This window comes from Phoenix dactylifera, chromosome 16, assembly GCF_051530095.1.
Source record: "Phoenix dactylifera cultivar Ajwa chromosome 16, Ajwa_hap1_PhDact_Kaust_v1.1, whole genome shotgun sequence".
In the NCBI taxonomy this organism is placed as follows: Eukaryota; Viridiplantae; Streptophyta; class Magnoliopsida; order Arecales; family Arecaceae; genus Phoenix; species Phoenix dactylifera.
In genome coordinates this window covers 21,958,288-21,977,562 of record NC_143205.1, presented here as the reverse complement: position 1 = coordinate 21,977,562, position 19,275 = coordinate 21,958,288, and the positions used below count along the sequence as shown (strand labels likewise).

At 37.0% G+C, this 19,275-nt stretch overlaps 1 protein-coding gene across 1 annotated transcript; it reads left to right on the top strand.

Annotated features, from left to right (window-relative positions):
- Positions 1–709: 709 nt before the first annotated feature.
- Positions 710–18,192, top strand: LOC103705481 (Peptidase M1 family protein). Its single transcript, XM_008789202.6, has 33 exons — positions 710–967; positions 2,442–2,537; positions 2,621–2,662; positions 4,211–4,351; positions 6,827–6,902; positions 7,114–7,190; positions 8,419–8,532; positions 8,610–8,684; positions 8,956–9,063; positions 9,158–9,370; positions 9,464–9,525; positions 10,711–10,738; positions 10,826–10,912; positions 11,025–11,050; positions 11,425–11,488; positions 11,593–11,673; positions 13,190–13,237; positions 13,351–13,369; positions 13,524–13,528; positions 13,663–13,674; positions 13,781–13,837; positions 14,203–14,312; positions 14,398–14,478; positions 14,815–14,998; positions 15,216–15,364; positions 15,458–15,596; positions 15,681–15,827; positions 16,098–16,179; positions 16,266–16,441; positions 16,574–16,684; positions 16,805–16,921; positions 17,051–17,122; positions 17,939–18,192. Exons 1-33 carry the CDS (start codon positions 890–892, stop codon positions 18,017–18,019), a joined length of 2,958 nt encoding a protein of 985 aa, XP_008787424.3. The 5' UTR covers positions 710–889; the 3' UTR covers positions 18,020–18,192.
- The last annotated feature ends 1,083 nt before the right edge of the window (positions 18,193–19,275 follow it).

Genomic DNA, 19,275 nt, shown 5'->3' with positions numbered 1-19,275 from the left:
AATCTGATTCGGATTTGGCAAACATCTACTGCTTTTTGGGTGTGCGCGCCTTCTTTTAGAGGGCAAAACCGTAATATGGGGAAAGAAGGTGGGGTGCCCTCGGAATCAAGAAAAGAAGATATTTTCCCATCACGCTTCCCCGTGGGTTGTGGGTCCGCATCATCGTGTCCGTTTATTGGATGGACCTCGCCTTGATCCACCCAAATTCTATATCCTCCTCAAATACGATCGCCAAGTCATTTCCCTAAATCGTCCAAACCAGGCCTGAGTTCGACCTAACGAAGGGTGAAAAAGGAATTTTGGCTCCCAAATACACTTCGGACCCGATGCCAGCCCGGTATCTAGCTTCCTGGGGATCGAATTTGGCGGAGCGTAACAACGTTCCTCTGTACTCCTTTCCTATATAAGATACCGGCTTTGGAGCATCGTCCATCGTTCTCATCTCCGCTTCTCGAAGAGGATCTTGCTTCCTTCTTCCGCTCCTCTTCGCTTTTTTTGATCGATCGAGGTATAAATCGAAGTAAAAAGATATAAATTCATCCATATTAAATTCATTTATTTTATTCTCCAATAATCCTCAGTTTATTTGTTTCCTTGCGAGATCACAATTTTGATCTTTTGTACGGTTGTGATTGTGTGTATTTTTCTCGTCCACGATTTAGGTTATCCACAAACCCTTATAAAATCGAATCTTTGGTCTCTTTTTATTGTTCGTCTCGGTTTACCTGCGATTAGGCGGCGATCTTAGGGCTTGCTTGGGGATCGCGTTTAATTTTTAATCGATTGCGGAAATGATTTCTTATTTTATTTTCATCCATTTTTTTTGATGTGGATTTGGGGGAGTGATTACTCTTTGTAGCAGAAGTAGGTGAAGGGGGTTTCAATCGAAATGGCTCGTTTGGTAGGTCCGTGCAAAGGTTCGAGTTTGGTAAAGCCCGGGTTTCTCGGCTTGTTCTCGTCCTTTCATGTGATTATCTGAACTCACTTCTTGACTGGTTGAAATCTTTTAATGGTGTATGGATTATTTCAGATGTTCTGTTCGATTTCTTGATCTGATTTTGAAGTTTTGGTCTTTGTACGACTTTTAATGTTTGGAGTACTCTGCATTGATTGTTCAAGATTCTGAGCTAAATTTTGAGCTAGTTAGTGTCGATTAAGCTTTTCTGTTTTTTTTTTGTTTGTACTGAAGTGAACCTTTTGTTCCTGGTTCATTTGCTGTTAGTATATTGAAGTTCTGATGACGACAAATCAGTTGCCATTGTTGTTGTTTCATATCGTTGCATATCTCTTCTCTTTCATTCGAATATGGGGAGTATAAACGTTCGCTGTATGCCTTGCATTTGTGCTGTCCCCTCTGCTATATTTCAGAGTGACATGTGTATTAGGTGTGCCAATTTGGGAAAAGGGAGGGGGGAGGGGGGAGGGGTTTCATGACTATAGTTTAACTGATTGGATATTTGTTAATTGTACTTGATTCTTCAATGATGTTAGCCTATATATGCTGTTTTTACAACTGCTACATGCTGAATGTTAACTAAATTATTTGGTATTTTGCTTATCATTTTCTATTAAGGAAAAGGGCATTGTGTATGCGCACGTTTGTGTAGGCTTAAGCCGCCAAATCGATAGGTGGACCAAGGTTTGGGGGGTTCGCATGTCAAGTGGAAGGGCTGTATCACCTATGCATAGCTTCTAAGGGAAATGAAAACTGATTCTTTGCTGTTGTTCACTAGAGTGAAATTTTAAAAAGAAAGGCATTTTGATAAATTATTACTGCAGCATTGGTGCTTGGCTTTTTCTTTTGATATTCATTTCATTTTTTTGTTAGATTTCATCATTTGACCTTTTCACCTAATTAGCGTGATCTATTACTATTTTTTGGTTTAGTTTAACTACACTGTGAAGAAATAAATGGTTTGCACTATGACACAGATCAGATCAGATCAGATCCAGGTGAACTTTGAGATTTATGTTAGGATGTGATATAGATGACAGCAGACTAATAAATATTTCCTCTAGTATTTTTTAGTCATAAATTCAATGCCCAGCTATATATCCTTCATGCCATCCACGCTTGAAGTAACCTGCAACATAACTTTTTGCACCTTGTCTTCTCTAATGCATATTTTCCTAGATTGTGTTTTGAGCTTACATGCCTTTTGTCTTATATAAGCTTAGTTTCCCCTCCAATCATCTTTGCTTGATTAGTTGCAAGTATTTTTTTTTTGCATACTTCTCTTTGGTAGGCTTTTGTATTTGATGAAAATTAGGGTTGCTCTCACCCTTTTCTTTGCTGGTGTCATTTGTGTTTATTTATTTTGTTTTGGTTTTTTTTCCTTTTTTGTCAGGAATTTCACATTTTTATTAGCTTGTCTTTGTGAGTTGTGCTGGGAAAAAAAAGTAATTCTCATAGTTTAAACACTCTTTACATTTGTTTGCAGATTCAATATAGGCATTGCTGTTCTTCATTGCACTATCCAACAAAAAATTACTTGACAAAGAACCACTGTAACAATATTTTAAACGTCAGCAAGGAGGTCAGTTTCTCTTTTATGGATGGCATCTAGTTCAACAACTTTCATTCTAACTTGAGCATTTTTCTTACTCATGTTATTTGCAGGGTACATATTGGAGGAGAAATCTGTTTCCTGTCTCTTCACCTGTGGGTTACTTTTAGAAGTTACAGTTTTGCTTAATCTTGTTGTGGAATTATTATAGGCTGATGGATGTTGAATTTGATGCTCTTGGTCTTCCTCAGCAAGTTTAAGTTTGATAGTAATATGAATGTCTGACAGTATAATCTCTGAATGCACTGTATAGCATTTGATTGAAGTCTTTTTCTTTTCCATGTGAATTTATGATAAGTAATAGAGGGCACAATCTCTTCATCCAATATAATTGTTAGCATAATCTTTTCCATGTTGTATTTTTCTTCCTCCAGCTGTTACCTTTTCTCATCTCCAAACTGCTCTTGATTGGTAACACTTTCCTTTTTTATTTCCTTTATGGTTGTGTTCGTCCATGCGCACACACACATATATTGTACATGCGCTGTAATCTGCAGTCTCTTTAATGTGCCCTTGTTTCATGTCAATCTATGCATGTACCATATTGTTCTCTTGACCAGACGGTGCACAGGGACATTAAGTAGTGGTTTTGATGCAAGCTGGGTTTCATACAGGTCATATGATTGGATTTAACTATGTCTTGTCCATCTGCTTGAGGACTAAGTTGCATGTTCTTTTTATCTGTTGGTGATTTTTAATATATATAGTCTTTAAAAATTTTCATGCATATAATCTTGAATTTAAAATTGCCAAGGAATGCTGTGTATATGTTTATCATTGATGGAAATCATATTTGATGTGCAATAATAGAAAATGATAGGCTTCTTTGAAATTTGTGAGACCCCTCCCCCCCCCCCCCCCCCCCCCCCCCCCCCCCCCCCCCCCCGCGCGGCCGACACTTGGGGTTTCTTATCCGAAGCGATGCTGATCAGGATGGCAGGACAATCCTGTCTCGTCACCCAGGATGGTACCCCATCCTGGTGTCCGCCAGGATATCCTGCCGGGACTTGAGTCCTTGGACGCAACTATCATGTGAAGATATCATTTTGATGGTGCAATACAAAGAGGACAGAGGTGGCACTCTTTTTGTATGGTATCTCATTTTTGTACAAGCCCTACAGTAATGTGATAAACTATTGGAGAAAATACAAGCTTTTTCTTTCATTTCCTTTTTTAGTGGGACTCACATTTAGTGATCATCCACTTTGGCCTTGTCTTTGTTAAAAGAAAAGGCAATTTTGTTTCCTTCCCAGTTTGGACCCTACTTAATGAAACCATTGGTGAGCTATGAAAGAAATGTTCCTGGACTTGTATGCAGCATGGATACTGAGAGGTTGATGGTAAATATGATTTTGGAGGGATGAATGGATGAAAATGTGCAACAAATTTGCTTTTTTATTTTAGAGTATTGTTTTGCAACGGATACAATTAAGAGAACTCTGTTTTTCTTATTTAGTAGTTAAGCTTTCATAGTGCTATTGCTTGCTCCATTACTTCATTTCTCAGATTTCTTTTATTATATAAGTATCTATAGGGATCAGGAAAAGTGACATTCCTTTTTTATGATTTTTTTTTTGGCTCATCTGATATTCTTCTTATGATGATAGTGTCACGATGACATTAATTTTATGACATTGTTTCAGTGGGGAAGGTTTACTGGCAGAAGGTTAACTTGTTCAGTTGCAACAGAACCCCTACCATCTCAGACGGAGGCGTCAAAGATGGATACCCCAAAAGAGATCCTCTTGAAGGACTACAAGAAGCCTGATTATCTCTTTGACACGGTATTTGTTTTCTTTAATTAAAGTGTCCCTCCAGCCCTCTGCTTTTGTGTGTAGGTTATAACGAGTAATCTGTAACAGCCTTTTCTTTTTCTTTTTAAAAAGATTTGGTTGCCTATCCACATCTTATCCTATTGACTTTTTTCCCCCCCAATTAGTGGACTTTTATGTCTAACTAGATAAAAAGAACAAATTTGGTTGTTCCCAGGAAATTTTTATATAGTGCTCTTATCTGTAGATCAATTTATTTGGTATGTCTATTTTGGTTTATCTTTACCAGAGCTTGGGTATGGAGGTTCGGATATTCTGTTTATTTAACTCAGTCTACTGTTGGTGGCAACAGTTTCAGTTTTGATGCTTACTTTATGGAATGGTGTAGTTTTTTTATTGAGTTAAATCACCACCACAGAAGTTAATGAATAACACTACCACTAAAATAATTCTGTATGCATCCAATTATTTTGTTTGATGTTTCCTTTAAATGCTGTTACCTTGTCTCTCGCAGAAAAGAAGAATGTTGTTACCTTGTCCATTTTTATGCATTTTATGCTTACTTAACGGAATGGTGTAGTTTTTTTTTATTGAGTTAAATTACCAGCAGAGAAGTTCGTGAATAACACAACCACTAAGGGCTTGTTTGGATGATTGGGCTGAAATCCTATAAGATTCGTGGATTGAGCCAGTGCAACCAACAAGATCGCAGGATTATAGGCCAGGCTAAACCTATATTCATAAACACTCAGGAATGGTTTTGGAGTGGGCCGGCCCAAATTCCACAGGGAGAAAAAAAACCTCAGCGACCCTAAAATAAATTGTGCACATTCAATTATTTTGCTTATTGATGTTTCCTTTAAATGTTGGTACCTTGTCTCTCACAAAAAAAGAAGAGTGAAAATGTGAAAATGTAGTTTTTTGTTAAGAGAGTTTGTCTAAAAATAAGTAGTGATTATGGTTATCTGCAGGTAAAAGACGAGAATAACAAATTTAGTGGCAAGTCGAAATGAAATGTGGACTTGTCTAAGAGAAGTTGCAAATTCTTTTGAAGAAATGTTGTCAGAAAGGCAAAGGATATCCTGTTATTGGCACTTGATGTAAGGTGCTAGGACTCTTTAAAGGCTAAATTGTATGCAGAAGGTAATGCGGCGATGTAATTATTAGGTCCTAGAGGCAATAATAAGGAAATGAGGTTACGAGTTTAGACTTGGCGAAGGTCTAGAAATGATGGAGACTTTTGAAGGCATACAGCAACAAAACCTTATTTCACCTAAACAAGATTAATGTTCAAGATGGACATATTATTTGACAAATGTAGTTGATGTCCATTTCTTTCCCAAGACACCTAGAACACTTGTTGATCAGGTGCGAGACTACTTCTTGATTATGTGATTTATGCTCATGCAATTTAGATCTTCCATTACTTTTGTTGGACTTGGAAAAAATCAAGATGAAGAAAGAGAGAGTGCATGTCCAGTGCATACCACCCCCATATCGTGCGCACCGTATTGGCACCACACTAATGCTTGATATGGGGGCATATTGGGTTTTGGTATTGCTGAACTAGCCCCTCATCCAACACTGGACCAACATGGTACTAGTATGGGGTCTATTACCGAGATTACAAACCTTGATTTTAAGTAGTGCTAAACTTAGAACGTAGTGGAAGGGCATACATGTTATTATCTAGAGGAAAGAGAATTTGTTGATACCCAACCCACGGCCATGAGAATGAATATTTCACATTGTTCAACCGGATAATGATATTTCCATTAAGAGAGTTTATTTACTGGATGATGAGGAAGAGGTATTTCATATGCAAACAGTGGTATGTTATGTGTATGGGAATCAATGACTCTTGTGTATCAACTACTTGTTGATTCAATATTGGTCTCCAGTGGAAATGGATCTCCACTGAGGACCAGTTGTAGGTTGTTCTTTTCGACATTTGAACCGAATGGTTGAAGTCTCATGCACATTGGCCCATAGTACTCATTGCTCACCAGTATTGGAGTGTTGTGCTGTATGAGGGTATATTGGCTTGTACCTCTTGATACACATTGGTTCTTAATTTTTATTTTTCTCATTTATATTGAAGGTTATTGAGTTGTATACCCCATATCTGGAATCATAATATACTGACTGGTAATCAGTATGTTATCATTGCTTGAACCAGTCTTATCTGGACTTTGGGTTGGGTTCTGTTTTATGCGGCATAGTGTAAACGCAGTTCAATGAAAAGGGATTATATCTAGAACCATGACCTAGCCTGTGGTTCCAGGTCATAGCTATTGCAGTGACAAGTTGTTCACCATTTTAATGCCCTAAGTTGTTCAATTAGTAACTTCCTGCTGCCACTGACAATGTTATTTTTGACATTTCATGATGATATTGCTTCGTGAGGATGCTGTTTACTCTTTTTTTTTCATAACCAATATATCTGCTAATCATCCTGTTCCTTGTTTGCATGGTGAACTGCTAAAGGTGGATTTGAGATTTCAATTGGATGAGGATAAAACTATTGTATCGTCAAAGATAGCTGTTTTACCCAGAATTGAAGGTATATGTATGTTAATCTTGGTATTTTCGTTGTTTTTAGCTTTTTCTGGGTATATCTTTGATTACATTTCTTGTGCTAAGTAGCAGCTTCAAGTGATCTTCTTTAGCAGCTCACAGAATGACATTTTTAGTTCTTCAGGCTTTAGTCATATTGTTTTTACATATCAGGGGAAGTAAACTCAATTTCCTGATTTTATTTCTATTTCTATCAGGTGTTTCTTGTCCTTTGGTCCTTCATGGGCACGATCTTAAGCTATTATCAATTAAAGTTGATGGCAAGGACCTGAAGGTAGTCCATTGCAACTGTTGTACTTTTTAGTGCTGATTATAACTGATTTGATGTAATTAAGGTTTGATTATCATCCTAGATTGATTTGATTTAATTGGGTTTGATGTTTTCAAAGAGTCTAGAATACCAAAATATGTGATTGTTTGCTTGGTCCAGGCAAATTAGCTTAATTCACTGGCATAAAACTGTGCCCATACTGCTGCCCCTTCATTACACTCATCCTGTCCTCCACTCTCTCTTCTCTCCTTTCTTCTTTCTCTCTATCTCAATCCTCCTTTATTTTTTCTTCTATATTTTATAATTTTTCCGTTACAAGGGGTCAAATAACTACACATGATCCTCATTCCCATACTTACTCATCCTTGATTACTATCACTCCTTACAAATATCTTAGTGCTAAATAGCACTTGGGTCGCTTGTTTTTATTCTTCAAACATCTGGTGCGCTAGTATTTCTAGATGGCATGTGTTTTTTTCTTGTCTCTGTTCTTCATAAATGCAAAATGTTGCCATGATAAGGGAGTCATGTTACAAGATTAGTATGATTAGAGAATGACCATTTACTAATCATGGTTCTTCAATGCTTGATGTGAATGGCTTACTGTTATTTCAGATGGAATTGTCGGATGCATACTGCAATTCTTCCTTCTGCGGGAATTTTATTGTGCACATTGGCATCATTTCATAGGCTAAATTTGAAGTAATTTTAATAAACTTGATAAAATGTCTAATTCTATGCTATCTTAAGTGGATTAAAAAAGAGATGTCGGAGCTTCAGTATTGCGAGCATAAGGAAATTGGACTACATTTACTTGACAAGAAGGAAATGTTATTTTATAGTGCTCAGTGTATTCTTAAGACTCACAAGAAAGAAGGGAGGGGAGTGCTGCTGTGCAGCTTATAGATTTTCCAGGAATTTCAAAAAAAAAGCTGAAGAAGGTTCAGGAGGGCTTCATTTTACTAAAATATGCTATATATGGCCGTGTGAGCATTATCTTCGATTGAGGCAGTGGTAGCACATTGAGTTTGTTATTGCTAGCATTTTTTGAACATCTTTTCCCATCCTTGGCATAATAGTGGTACTCATATTTTGCATTTACCTTGTTCAAGTGGACGAGCATACTCGATAGATGTCATGCCATCTAAAAACATTGATATTCTGCTTGGTGTGCACAACACTTTGGCTGCTTCTGTTCTTTACATTTCTAAACCCTGATATGATATGTCAGAAAGAAGAATTCCAGCTGGACATGCGTCAACTGACACTGGCGTCACCACCCACCAGTGCATTTACTCTGGAAATTGTTACAGAGATATATCCTCAGAACAATACATCTTTGGAGGTACAAATAATATCAAAATCTTGGATTTGCTTTTGCTCCAGTTCAGTGTTCTAATGCAGGATTACCTCCTTTCATAGGGTCTTTATAAATCCTCTGGGAATTTTTGTACGCAATGTGAAGCAGAAGGTTTTCGGAAAATCACTTTTTACCAGGTTATTACGTGCATATGATAGAAGGCGACTTCCTTATTTTAAATTATCCAGTCAGCATGATGAATTATGCATAAGTAAAATTCAGTTGCATTTGATTGAGTAGCAATTTTTGCACAATGGAGTTGCTGATCTAAGTGTCTGATGCAGTCAAGAGTGACCTCTATTTGTAAATCACACTAGTATTGTTGCTAAATTTTTTCCTATTATTCCAGCAAATGACATCTTTTATCTGTTAACAAAAAGTAAACTGTTAATGCAACATTATTATCAGGATCGCCCTGATGTGATGGCAAAATATTCTTGTCGAATTGAAGCGGATAAGACACTGTATCCAGTACTATTATCTAATGGGAATCTCATAGAGCACGGGGGCCTTGAGGTGAATTTTACTTAATTGTATGAATTAACATGAGAAAGATAGGTCGAGTTGGTTTTTCTGATCACCAAATTATATTACCTTAATTTATCTACAGGATGGTAAACATTATGCTCTTTGGGTGGACCCCTTTAAAAAACCCAGCTACTTGTTTGCATTAGTTGCTGGACAGTTAGAAAGCAGAGATGACACATTTGTAACTCGCTCCGGCCGGAAGGTTTCTTTGAGGATCTGGACCCCTTCGCATGATGTACCTAAAACGGCTCATGCGATGTATTCTCTCAAGTCAGCTATGAAATGGGATGAGGAAGTCTGTATTTTTGTTATTCCAGTTTGCACTTATGATATGTTTGGTTATTGATCAGATTCTGATGCAAGTTTCTTTCATTTGCTTGTGGGACAGGTCTTTGGTCTTGAATATGACCTTGATTTGTTCAACATTGTGGCTGTTCCTGATTTTAACATGTAAGCAGTTTCTTTCCTTCATCTGAATGCTTTATTATTTGTGATTTTTTGAATTATGATTAGATTCAAAGTGGTCATGAATCTTTTGTAGATTGAGAAGATTATTGTGTATGTACAATAAACTAAATACTAAATATACTTTGGGTGTGTTTTGAGGACCTTTCTGTAGATCATTTAAATGTGGAGAATTGCATATGCAAGCTTCTGTATGTTCTTTGTTATGTACTCTCTTCAGTTTATTTAACTAGGCATGGCTTCTCATCGTTCTGCCCAAGATACAGAGGAGATAACAACAAAAGTTATGAGAGGATTACCGAATGGGGATAACTTTTGCAAGAAAAGTGTTTTGAATCTGATAAAAGTAGGATAGAATGATTGTTGGAAGGGAGGTGGGTTTGAGTTAGCTGAAGATGGAATAACCAGATTCTCTGTCTTCATTCATTGCACATTTAAATACGATGCTCTACCTAGTGGTTATAGGATTCAGTATAAACTGAGAACCCCCTCTTCCCTAATTCCTTTCTTCATTCGATGTTGAGGGTTATATCCCACTACACATCACAATTCAGATTACAATTCAGGGTGATACTTTAACTATTGTTCAGCTTAACCATCTGGCGAGTTGTATTTTAGTGCTGGTACATATATACTTTATCAGATAATTTGATGCTTAATTCAATGCTGTTTTATTTTATGACAAAACTTGTTTTCTTTCATTATTTGCTAGATTCTCTTTTATAAACATGCATAGAACTCAGTATTGCTTAAACACTTGACAAGTCATATTTCAGTGCCTGCTACATATGCTTATCAGATAATTTGATGCATGATTTAATGCTGTTTTATTTTATGAATTTTCTTTTCTTACTTGCTACATCTCTTTTATAAACATATACAGAATTCTTTATTTTACTAACATCAAAATATGTAGTCTACCCCTGAAAAGCACAGCCACAAACATTGCATGCAGAATATGACGCTGCCAGTGTTAATATTGATGTGCCTGGGAAATTATCAATACTTCCCTTTTCTGCATGAAGCTCTCTTGATACTATATGTTTGCCATATGCACATGTACTTTTTAAATGCTTCAGAGTAGTAGATGTCATTTACTTTGAATGTGTAATTTGGATAGTTGATTTGATTGATTCTATAGTTTAATGGGACCACTCTCTTTGTTTGCAGGGGGGCCATGGAAAACAAGAGCCTGAATGTGAGCATTTCTGTAATTCTTCAGCTTGATTACAACCACAAATTTTTGTCATTTTTTTCTGATGGTATTTAACATTTAAATGGGCAGCTATTCAACTCTAAACTTGTCTTGGCATCACCTGAAACTGCTACAGATGCAGACTATGCTGCAATCTTGGGAGTAATTGGTCATGAGGTAGATGCTATGCAAAACTACTTTTGATTGTATAATGTTTTAATTGGCATATAATGCTATTCTTGTCTTTGGAATTGATGCTAATGTGGCTTTTGATTTGGATGAATTGCAGTATTTCCACAACTGGACTGGCAACAGGTTCGATCATTTTCTTAATGAACTGCCTAAGATCTGTTTATTTTGGATGCCCTCAATATTTATGAGATTCCTTGCCATATTTATATATTTATATTTGTCCAAGTATTTATGTAATATCTCTACATAGATTTAGTGTGCTTGCTTGAGAATGTGTGGTATTGGATTTTCATTTCTAATTGACAATCATATTTTGTGTGTACAATTTACCTAGAACTTGTGGATTTTTGTGTGCATGTGTGACTTTCATGCCACCAAACAGCTGTGGTTTCTGGCCAGAAGACTAGCTTTCCTAAAAGAGTGGGCTCTTCATTTTCTTTTGTTCCCATTAACCCAGATGTCTGTTAAAAATTTGAGTTATTTTGAAACCATTGCAGAGTGACATGCCGTGACTGGTTCCAGCTCAGTCTAAAGGAAGGCCTCACTGTCTTTAGAGATCAGGTAATGCGTTCTGTGCTTTATGTTCTGACTTTATAATGTGCTTCTTAGATGATGCAAAAACTTTATGAATGTCTGGAAGTCATTTTTTTTAATGGGGTTGGCAGGAGTTTTCATCTGACATGGGCAGCCGCACAGTTAAGCGCATAGCTGATGTTTCAAGACTTCGGAATTACCAATTTCCACAGGTTTATATGTTCTCCTGTTTGTCTGTTGAACTGTTGAATATATTCACATGACATCCAATTTTTTTCATTGAACATCATCCATATAATATATGGAAATTAGTAAAGGTAAAACAATAGAAGTATAGCTAACTCCTTAACTTTTCTGTAATTTTAGTTTTTCAGGTCTATAGTAAAATTTGAGTTTTTTTTTTCTTTTTTATTTTGAGGGGGTTGGGGGGTTTTGGAAACTCGTTATTCCCCTTTTTGTGTTTTAATTAGTCTTGAACCTGTTGAGTAGGCTTTGGAGATCAGGCGAAAACTTTTGTTGATTTCCACAAGTCATGAGTGCAATTCACAAAACAGTGTCATTAGAAATACCACTAACATCAATTCATGCTAGAATTTCCAAATTCTTAGACTTGATTTGCTTAGCGATAATTGTTGTTAATGGCCCGATTCAGGTGCAAGTGATCCTAATTTGTGATATTGGTGCATAAGATTGGCTATTAGATTTGATAAAAGCCTCTGATCTGTTGTGGATTTCGTTGATGAAAGGAGATGGTTTTATAAATGTTTTCTTGGTGGGTTTTTGTGAATTATTGTGAGAGAAGGGGTTTGATTGTCTATGACAAATGAGATGTTCCTCTATGATGCATGATTATATACACTAGTGATTCACTTAAAATTCCATTTCTAATATATAGGCTTTGGCGCACACACTCTCTTTGTCTCTGTCCATGTTAGGAAGAGATTGAAAGCAAGAGAAAGGGAAATGTACATTCGAAGTTCTTAATGATCAATGTTTGGCATAATGCAAGGGAGATCCAAGAGAAGTCAAGCTTGTTCCCCTGCACAGGGAGTTTGTAGTTTGGAATTAGCCCTTCGTAGTTTTGCTTCTTGGATCCTTTCTGGCCTTCTGAGAGCATATGATTCCTCCCAATATTATTCACTGTAGCATATTATTCATTTCCTCCTTGTTCCATCTCAATAAGTCTTCATAAAGTATTTGTCAAAAAAAAAAAAGAAAACTCTGTTGGTTTTTTAGGTTTTTAGATATTCTAAATTTTGATTCTGTTCTCCTTTTTTTGAAGTAGAGTTTTCGACATTTCAGAGTGCTCATAAGTACTTTTCTATTCGTGGTGGTGAGATAAACCACTATGTTATATCTAGGACTAGCTAAGGGTAGAGTAACAAGCTTTCTGGAAGACTTCTTAAATTTTCTATGTCATTTATTATTCTGTAGCATTTAAATATATGACTACAATATACTCGTATATTCCTACTCACATAAGGACCAACATATTGAGTGACAAGCTCTTTTAAAAAACTGCAATTATGTGAACTTCAAATCCTTAGTAGATATAGGCTAGCTAATCATATCCATTAGCCTGATTAGCAACTGTAGAATAGTTAATAATGAACTGTTTCTATATAGGCTGCTTATATTCAACACTTGTTGCTAGTTTGCAGTGTTGATTGATAGAGTGTTGCTGTGAAATGTGGCATCTAACTGATTGAACTTTTGAGTGATTTCCAGGATGCTGGTCCAATGGCTCACCCTGTTCGGCCACATTCATATATTAAGGTAGGCATTGAAACCTCAGGATGCCTTTTGTTTTTGGTTCACAGCAATCCTACCGCTCAAGTTTCTTTGAAAAAAAAATGACATTGAAGATTCTTTTTGTATTTCATTGACAGATGGACAACTTCTATACCGGTGGGTTTTATTGCCTATAACTCTAGACATCTGGAATTCTAAGTTGCCGTCAGTTTCTTTAAAGTTCTGTTCAGGGTTTGTTTCTAACTTGTACTTGTGTGAACAACCTTTTGATATGTCTCCTTACATGGTTTGTATGGATGCGAACCTGCAGTGACGGTACTATTCGTCTGTCCTTTTTCTTTATTTTTCCCATTTATGCAAGTCTCATCACTGTATTTGACTTTTCCTTTCCCTTCTGGTGAACATGTGATGGTTCATTAACAATTTGCTCGGTGTGGTGTCCATTACAGGTGTATGAGAAGGTTTGTCTTTCTACCCGTTTGTCATGCCATTTTCTTTCCTTTTTTCCCCCTTACCAGAAAGGAATTAATAGATTCTAATGATATGCACTATCTTTGTTTATAATAGGGAGCTGAAGTTGTTAGAATGTACAAAACCTTGCTTGGAAGTTCAGGTTTCCGGAAGGTAAGATCATGGATGTCCTTTCTGTTGTTCCCATGTTTCTTAAAAACTGAACATGTTGCATAATTTTGTGATAGGTTGGTTAATAATTAGATTGATCTCCGCATGCTTCTCTCAGAATGATTTTACTAGACAACTAGTTTATACGATATTTTTGTTGTCACCCTTGAATATGTAGAAGTGACTCTTGCCCAACTTTCCTATCATATAATGAATTTGGTGAGTGCAAGATCGCATGCTCATTTTAGGTTTAAAAATTGACTATATTGTCATTAGATCTTAAATTTTATCAATGTTATACATACTGGATATGTACGTTTTGTTTTGGATCTCTCTTGAAAAATCACAGAGTTTCTTTACTGTTTTAGGGCATGGACCTATATTTCAAAAGACATGATGGACAAGCTGTGACCTGTGAAGATTTCTTTGCTGCAATGCGTGATGCAAATGATGCTGACCTCTCTAACTTTTTGTTGTGGTATGTGTTATCTTGTTTGCATTTTCTCCTGTTTTCCTTCATTTGCAAAGGGTGCTCCTTACCATTGATGTCACAAAACGTGTAGGTATTCTCAAGCTGGGACGCCCTATGTTAAGGTTACTTCATCTTATGATCCTGATGCTCATACATATACTTTGAGGTTCAGGTAAATGTGCTAATGCATTACTTAGGCAAAGCAATGTTAGAAGCACTCGATGTTTCTTGGTTCTGTTGCTAAAAACTATGAATTGTTAACCTCAGTATGGTTGCTTGATATCAATGTGATAGTTACCTGTGCTTCTTTCTTTGCATCTCTTTTATTTCACGAATAATGTTGTAATTAGTTACATTCTCAGCAAAAATATTTTGTTAAGTTTTCTTAGGTTATATGGTACTGCCCATCTACGTTGTTCTGTCCACATATCTATCACAGGCAAACTACTAAAAGACCTGCAGCATTTGGACATATAGTACTAACCAACATGTTTGCTGATGTTGTCAGTCAAGAAGTGCCACCAACTCCTGGTCAACCAGTGAAAGAACCAATGTTTATACCTGTTGCTATTGGACTTCTTGACTCAAGTGGAAAAGACATGCCCCTCACTACCGTTTATAATGATGGGATGATGCAGACAATCACAAGCAACAACCAACCAGTCTCCACAACAGTACTTCAAGTTAAGAAGGTCAGTCAAGAACTTATGTTGGTATATGGGACAGTCTTGCTGCACTTTGCTCTATATTCAAAGTGATGCTATTGTTTTTGTTGCAAGAAAAAATGGGTTATGTACTTTTTCTTCTGCACTGGAAGTGGGTTGGCTTCTAGTGGTGAGGCTTGAAATTACTTTGAATGATGTTATAAAAATGAAAGTATTTAGAACTTGCATTTTTTGAATTTTGCAGAAGGAAGAAGAGTTCGTGTTTTCTGATATACCTGAGCGGCCAATCCCTTCTGTGTTGCGGGGTTACAGCGCACCTGTTCGTCTTGATTCTGATCTTACAGACAGTGATCTGCTTTTCCTACTCGCACATGATTCTGATGAATTCAACCGGTATGCTGATTATACTATTGTTATTATTGTATTATTTTATGACATGCAGTTCACTATATGAGTGATGAAATTGTGTATATGATTGCACTTTAGATGGGAGGCTGGTCAGGTATTGGCGAGGAAACTGATGCTCAGTCTTGTAGCAGACTTCCAGCAAAAGGAAACATTGGTTCTGAACCCAAAGTTTGTGGATGGGATTAGAAGCATCCTCTGTAATTCAACCTTGGATAAAGTAACAATTATGTTTGCCTGAAGCTCATCTTCTTCGGTGCAAAATAATGTGCACTAATATGGTTTAATCCTCCTATTCATTTAGGAATTTATTGCAAAGGCAATTACTTTGCCTGGTGAAGGGGAGATCATGGACATGATGGCTGTTGCAGATCCAGATGCTGTTCATGCTGTCCGCTCTTTCATTAAGAAGCAGCTTGCTCTCCAGCTAAAGAAAGAGTTCTTAGCCACTGTAGGTTTTTGATTATCTCATCATGAAAATCATGCACTCAATATTGGTTATCTCACTGCTATAGCAAGTTGACTGTGTATGTGCGAGTGTGTTTATGCACATATGTGGTAGTGGTAATTTGTTCCGATAATGCTTTGATTTAAAAAAAGATGGAGTCCATGACTCAGCATTTAGCTTTCCTCTTGTTATCACCATTTAACTGTTGTGCGATAGATGATACGTTTCATTCTCCTACACATTGGAGCTGACCAGCATTTTCTTCATTTTTAGCTTATTGACAACAGAAATTCAGGTCCTTATGTTTTCAACCATCATGATATGGCTCTTCGTGCACTGAAAAACACCTCTCTTGGTATGTTTTGCTATCATCATAGCTTGACTTACGGAGACTTACGGAGAAAGTTCTAAATTTGGCTTCTTGTTAATTATTCTATACAGCCTATCTCGCTTCTTTGGATGAACCAGAGCTCACAGAACTTGCATTGCATGAGTACAAGTCTGCAACAAACATGACTGAACAGTTTGCTGCTCTAACAGCCATAGCCCAAAATCCAGGTCAAGTCCGTGATGATGTTCTCTCTGATTTCTATAGCAGGTGGCAGCATGACTTTCTGGTAAGAGACCTTTGGATAGACAAAGTCAAACGCTATGTTGAGCATCTCTTCCAAGACATTTGTGTCATGTTTCTGGTCGCAATAGAACAGGTAGAGTGGTATTCAAGCATAATGCCTTTCCTTTTTTCGTAGGTTGTAAATAAATGGTTTGCTCTCCAAGCCATGTCAGACATTCCTGGAAATGTTGTTAATGTCCAGAAGTTGCTGAACCATCCTGCCTTTGACTTGCGAAATCCAAACAAGGTGATAATATTTCCTATTCATGTTTTGAGTTACGGCTGGTCGGTTTGGACCATGTGGTTATATCATGTAATTGTTATGTTTGATTCTTTGATAACTTCCAGATCATTTTTTCTGTTTCAGGTATACTCACTAATTGGAGGTTTTTGTGGATCACCTGTGAACTTTCATGCAAAAGATGGGTCAGGCTACAAATTTTTGGGAGAAATAGTGTTGCAGTTGGATAAATTGAACCCTCAGGTGCATATCAGTCCAAAAGCCTTGGGACTTGAAACTCCATTTTGCACATCAGTAATGCTTTTGCTACATTTTGCTCTTAGATTATCCTTTTCTTTGTTATATAATTTGCTTTCTTCTATTTGATTTCAGGTGGCCTCCCGCATGGTGTCAGCCTTCTCGAGATGGAGGCGATATGATGAGACTAGACAAACACTTGCTAAGGTAACCCTACCTTTCAGTTTGCAATATGAATGCTTGTGTATGCCTAAAATCTTTTGCAAAGTGGCACCTGCATATGCTAGTTAGAATTGGTTCTACAATATGATGAGTACACTCCTTGGCCAAATTTCGCATGGTATAGTAAGATCGTGTTTTGAACTTCTTCTAGAAAAGGCAAATTAAGAGTCGGGGTTGTACAAAGGATAATTGGTTGTGGATTGAGGGAGTTAGGAGAAGGTAAAATTAGTCATTATTGTAGGAAATTTATTCATCCTGTGTCTCCATAAGTTTCTCTGCTCCAAATTCCTTGTAAGCATGTACAATCTTGTGAAAGCAAAGCCTCATCTGATGACCATGGACTGTTAGACCAATTTGGTCACTGCACAGTCTGGTATCTTCTATTGGATCCTGGACAAAAAAGGTTGATGCCAAATACAGATCAGATCATGTTGCGACGGGACATGAACTGGAACTCTGGCTGGCTGGTGAGTTTTTTGTTAGCCATGCCTTGGATCATCAAACCATGTCAATTTTAGGATATCATAAGTACTTTTGGTGTTCCATGCACATCTCAAGCCAGCAAAAACTTATATTGTTGGTGGCCGGTGGAGGCGCCTTTTATGCATTGTGACTGCAGTTGCCAAGCGAACTCAATAGATCTGATGCCGCCGGATGAATTGTGCTGCTTGCTTGAATAATTTGCTTTTCACGTCAATCTTTGGTTGTTTGGTGTATTACCATAGGCCTCACACGAGTTCTGCAGAGTTTTAAGTATGCTATGATTCTAAGCGCACTTCTGTGTTCTTTGCTGTGATACAGGCACAATTGGAGATGATAATGTCAGCAAATGGGCTTTCTGAGAACGTCTATGAGATTGCATCCAAGAGTTTGGCTGCATGAATAATGTGAAGTAACTTGTGGTTGTATGGTTATTATCTTGTCAGTGAAATGGATTTATGTGAAAACGGTGTTGGTATGTTCCTCAGTTCATCCGTATCAATGTCAACCAACAGAGTTTGATGTGCAATGCTCTCCCAATTATGTATAAAATAAAATATGCACTATAATTCTAATTTCTCGTGCAGCTCAGAACTTGTATCAATTGTAACTATTGGACTGGTATAAAGCTTGGGTAACACTAATGCTCCTGGATTTCAGAACGAGGAGATTAGTTATCTGTTAAATTAAGCATTAATCAATCGAGGGTGCACGACACGGCTGAAGGAATTGTTCCAACCCCAATCTCCTGTTCCATTGCAAAATATTTCTTGGTTTCGTTGCGACTCCTTACGGGGTCTGCGAGTTTGAAACACTGCAGGTTGTACTGGATTTAGCCTAAAAGAGCCAATCAGGTATAAGAGAATATGGTATTATGGTGTTATACGATTTGGTACAAATATTCTGAGGTTTGTTATGGACATTTGGCTAATTCTACAAGATGCTTAGGCTAGTTGGTTCTTTAATCGTTACGCAACTACCTAATTATTGCTCTAGGAAGTTAGGCCCAAGTTTTGAAGACAAGCGCTGGGCTTGAGCCCGCCTGCCTCTATTGTCCAAGACAAGCTAGAAACCAATTTTTTTCGTACCATTTGAAGTAAATCAGAACAATACTGAGAAATTTAAGACTACGGGAGAGCTAAAAGTTTATGGTTCCACCAGAGCAATTGGAGCTCTACCCATGCGTCTCATGTGAGCCAAAATGGTGGTATGGGTTAAAACGAAGTTTGAGTTGCAGGGGGGCAGGGTTCATGGAGTTGGAGAGGGAGTGTTCAGAAGATAATGAACAAGAGTTCTATAATGAGTTGTGGTCCAGAGTAGCAGTAGTGCAAGCAAGCCGAGTCAAATAATTAGAACCTTGAGTTCAACTCGATTCAAAATACTCGGACTCGAAACTTGACTTAAGATTGAAAAACCTTTAATATCTAAGCTTGAACTCGACTCAATCAAAAAAATAATAATAATCGAGATCCATTTAACTTGACTAGAATATTAACCGAGTGATGATCGAGCTCGAATTCGAGCTTTAGTCATTATTAAAAAAATATGGTTAAAACAAAACATAACATAATATTATATTCAAATATTAAGTTAATAATATATAGTATAAATAAAAATATAATATATACTATAAATAAAAAAGTATTATATATATATAT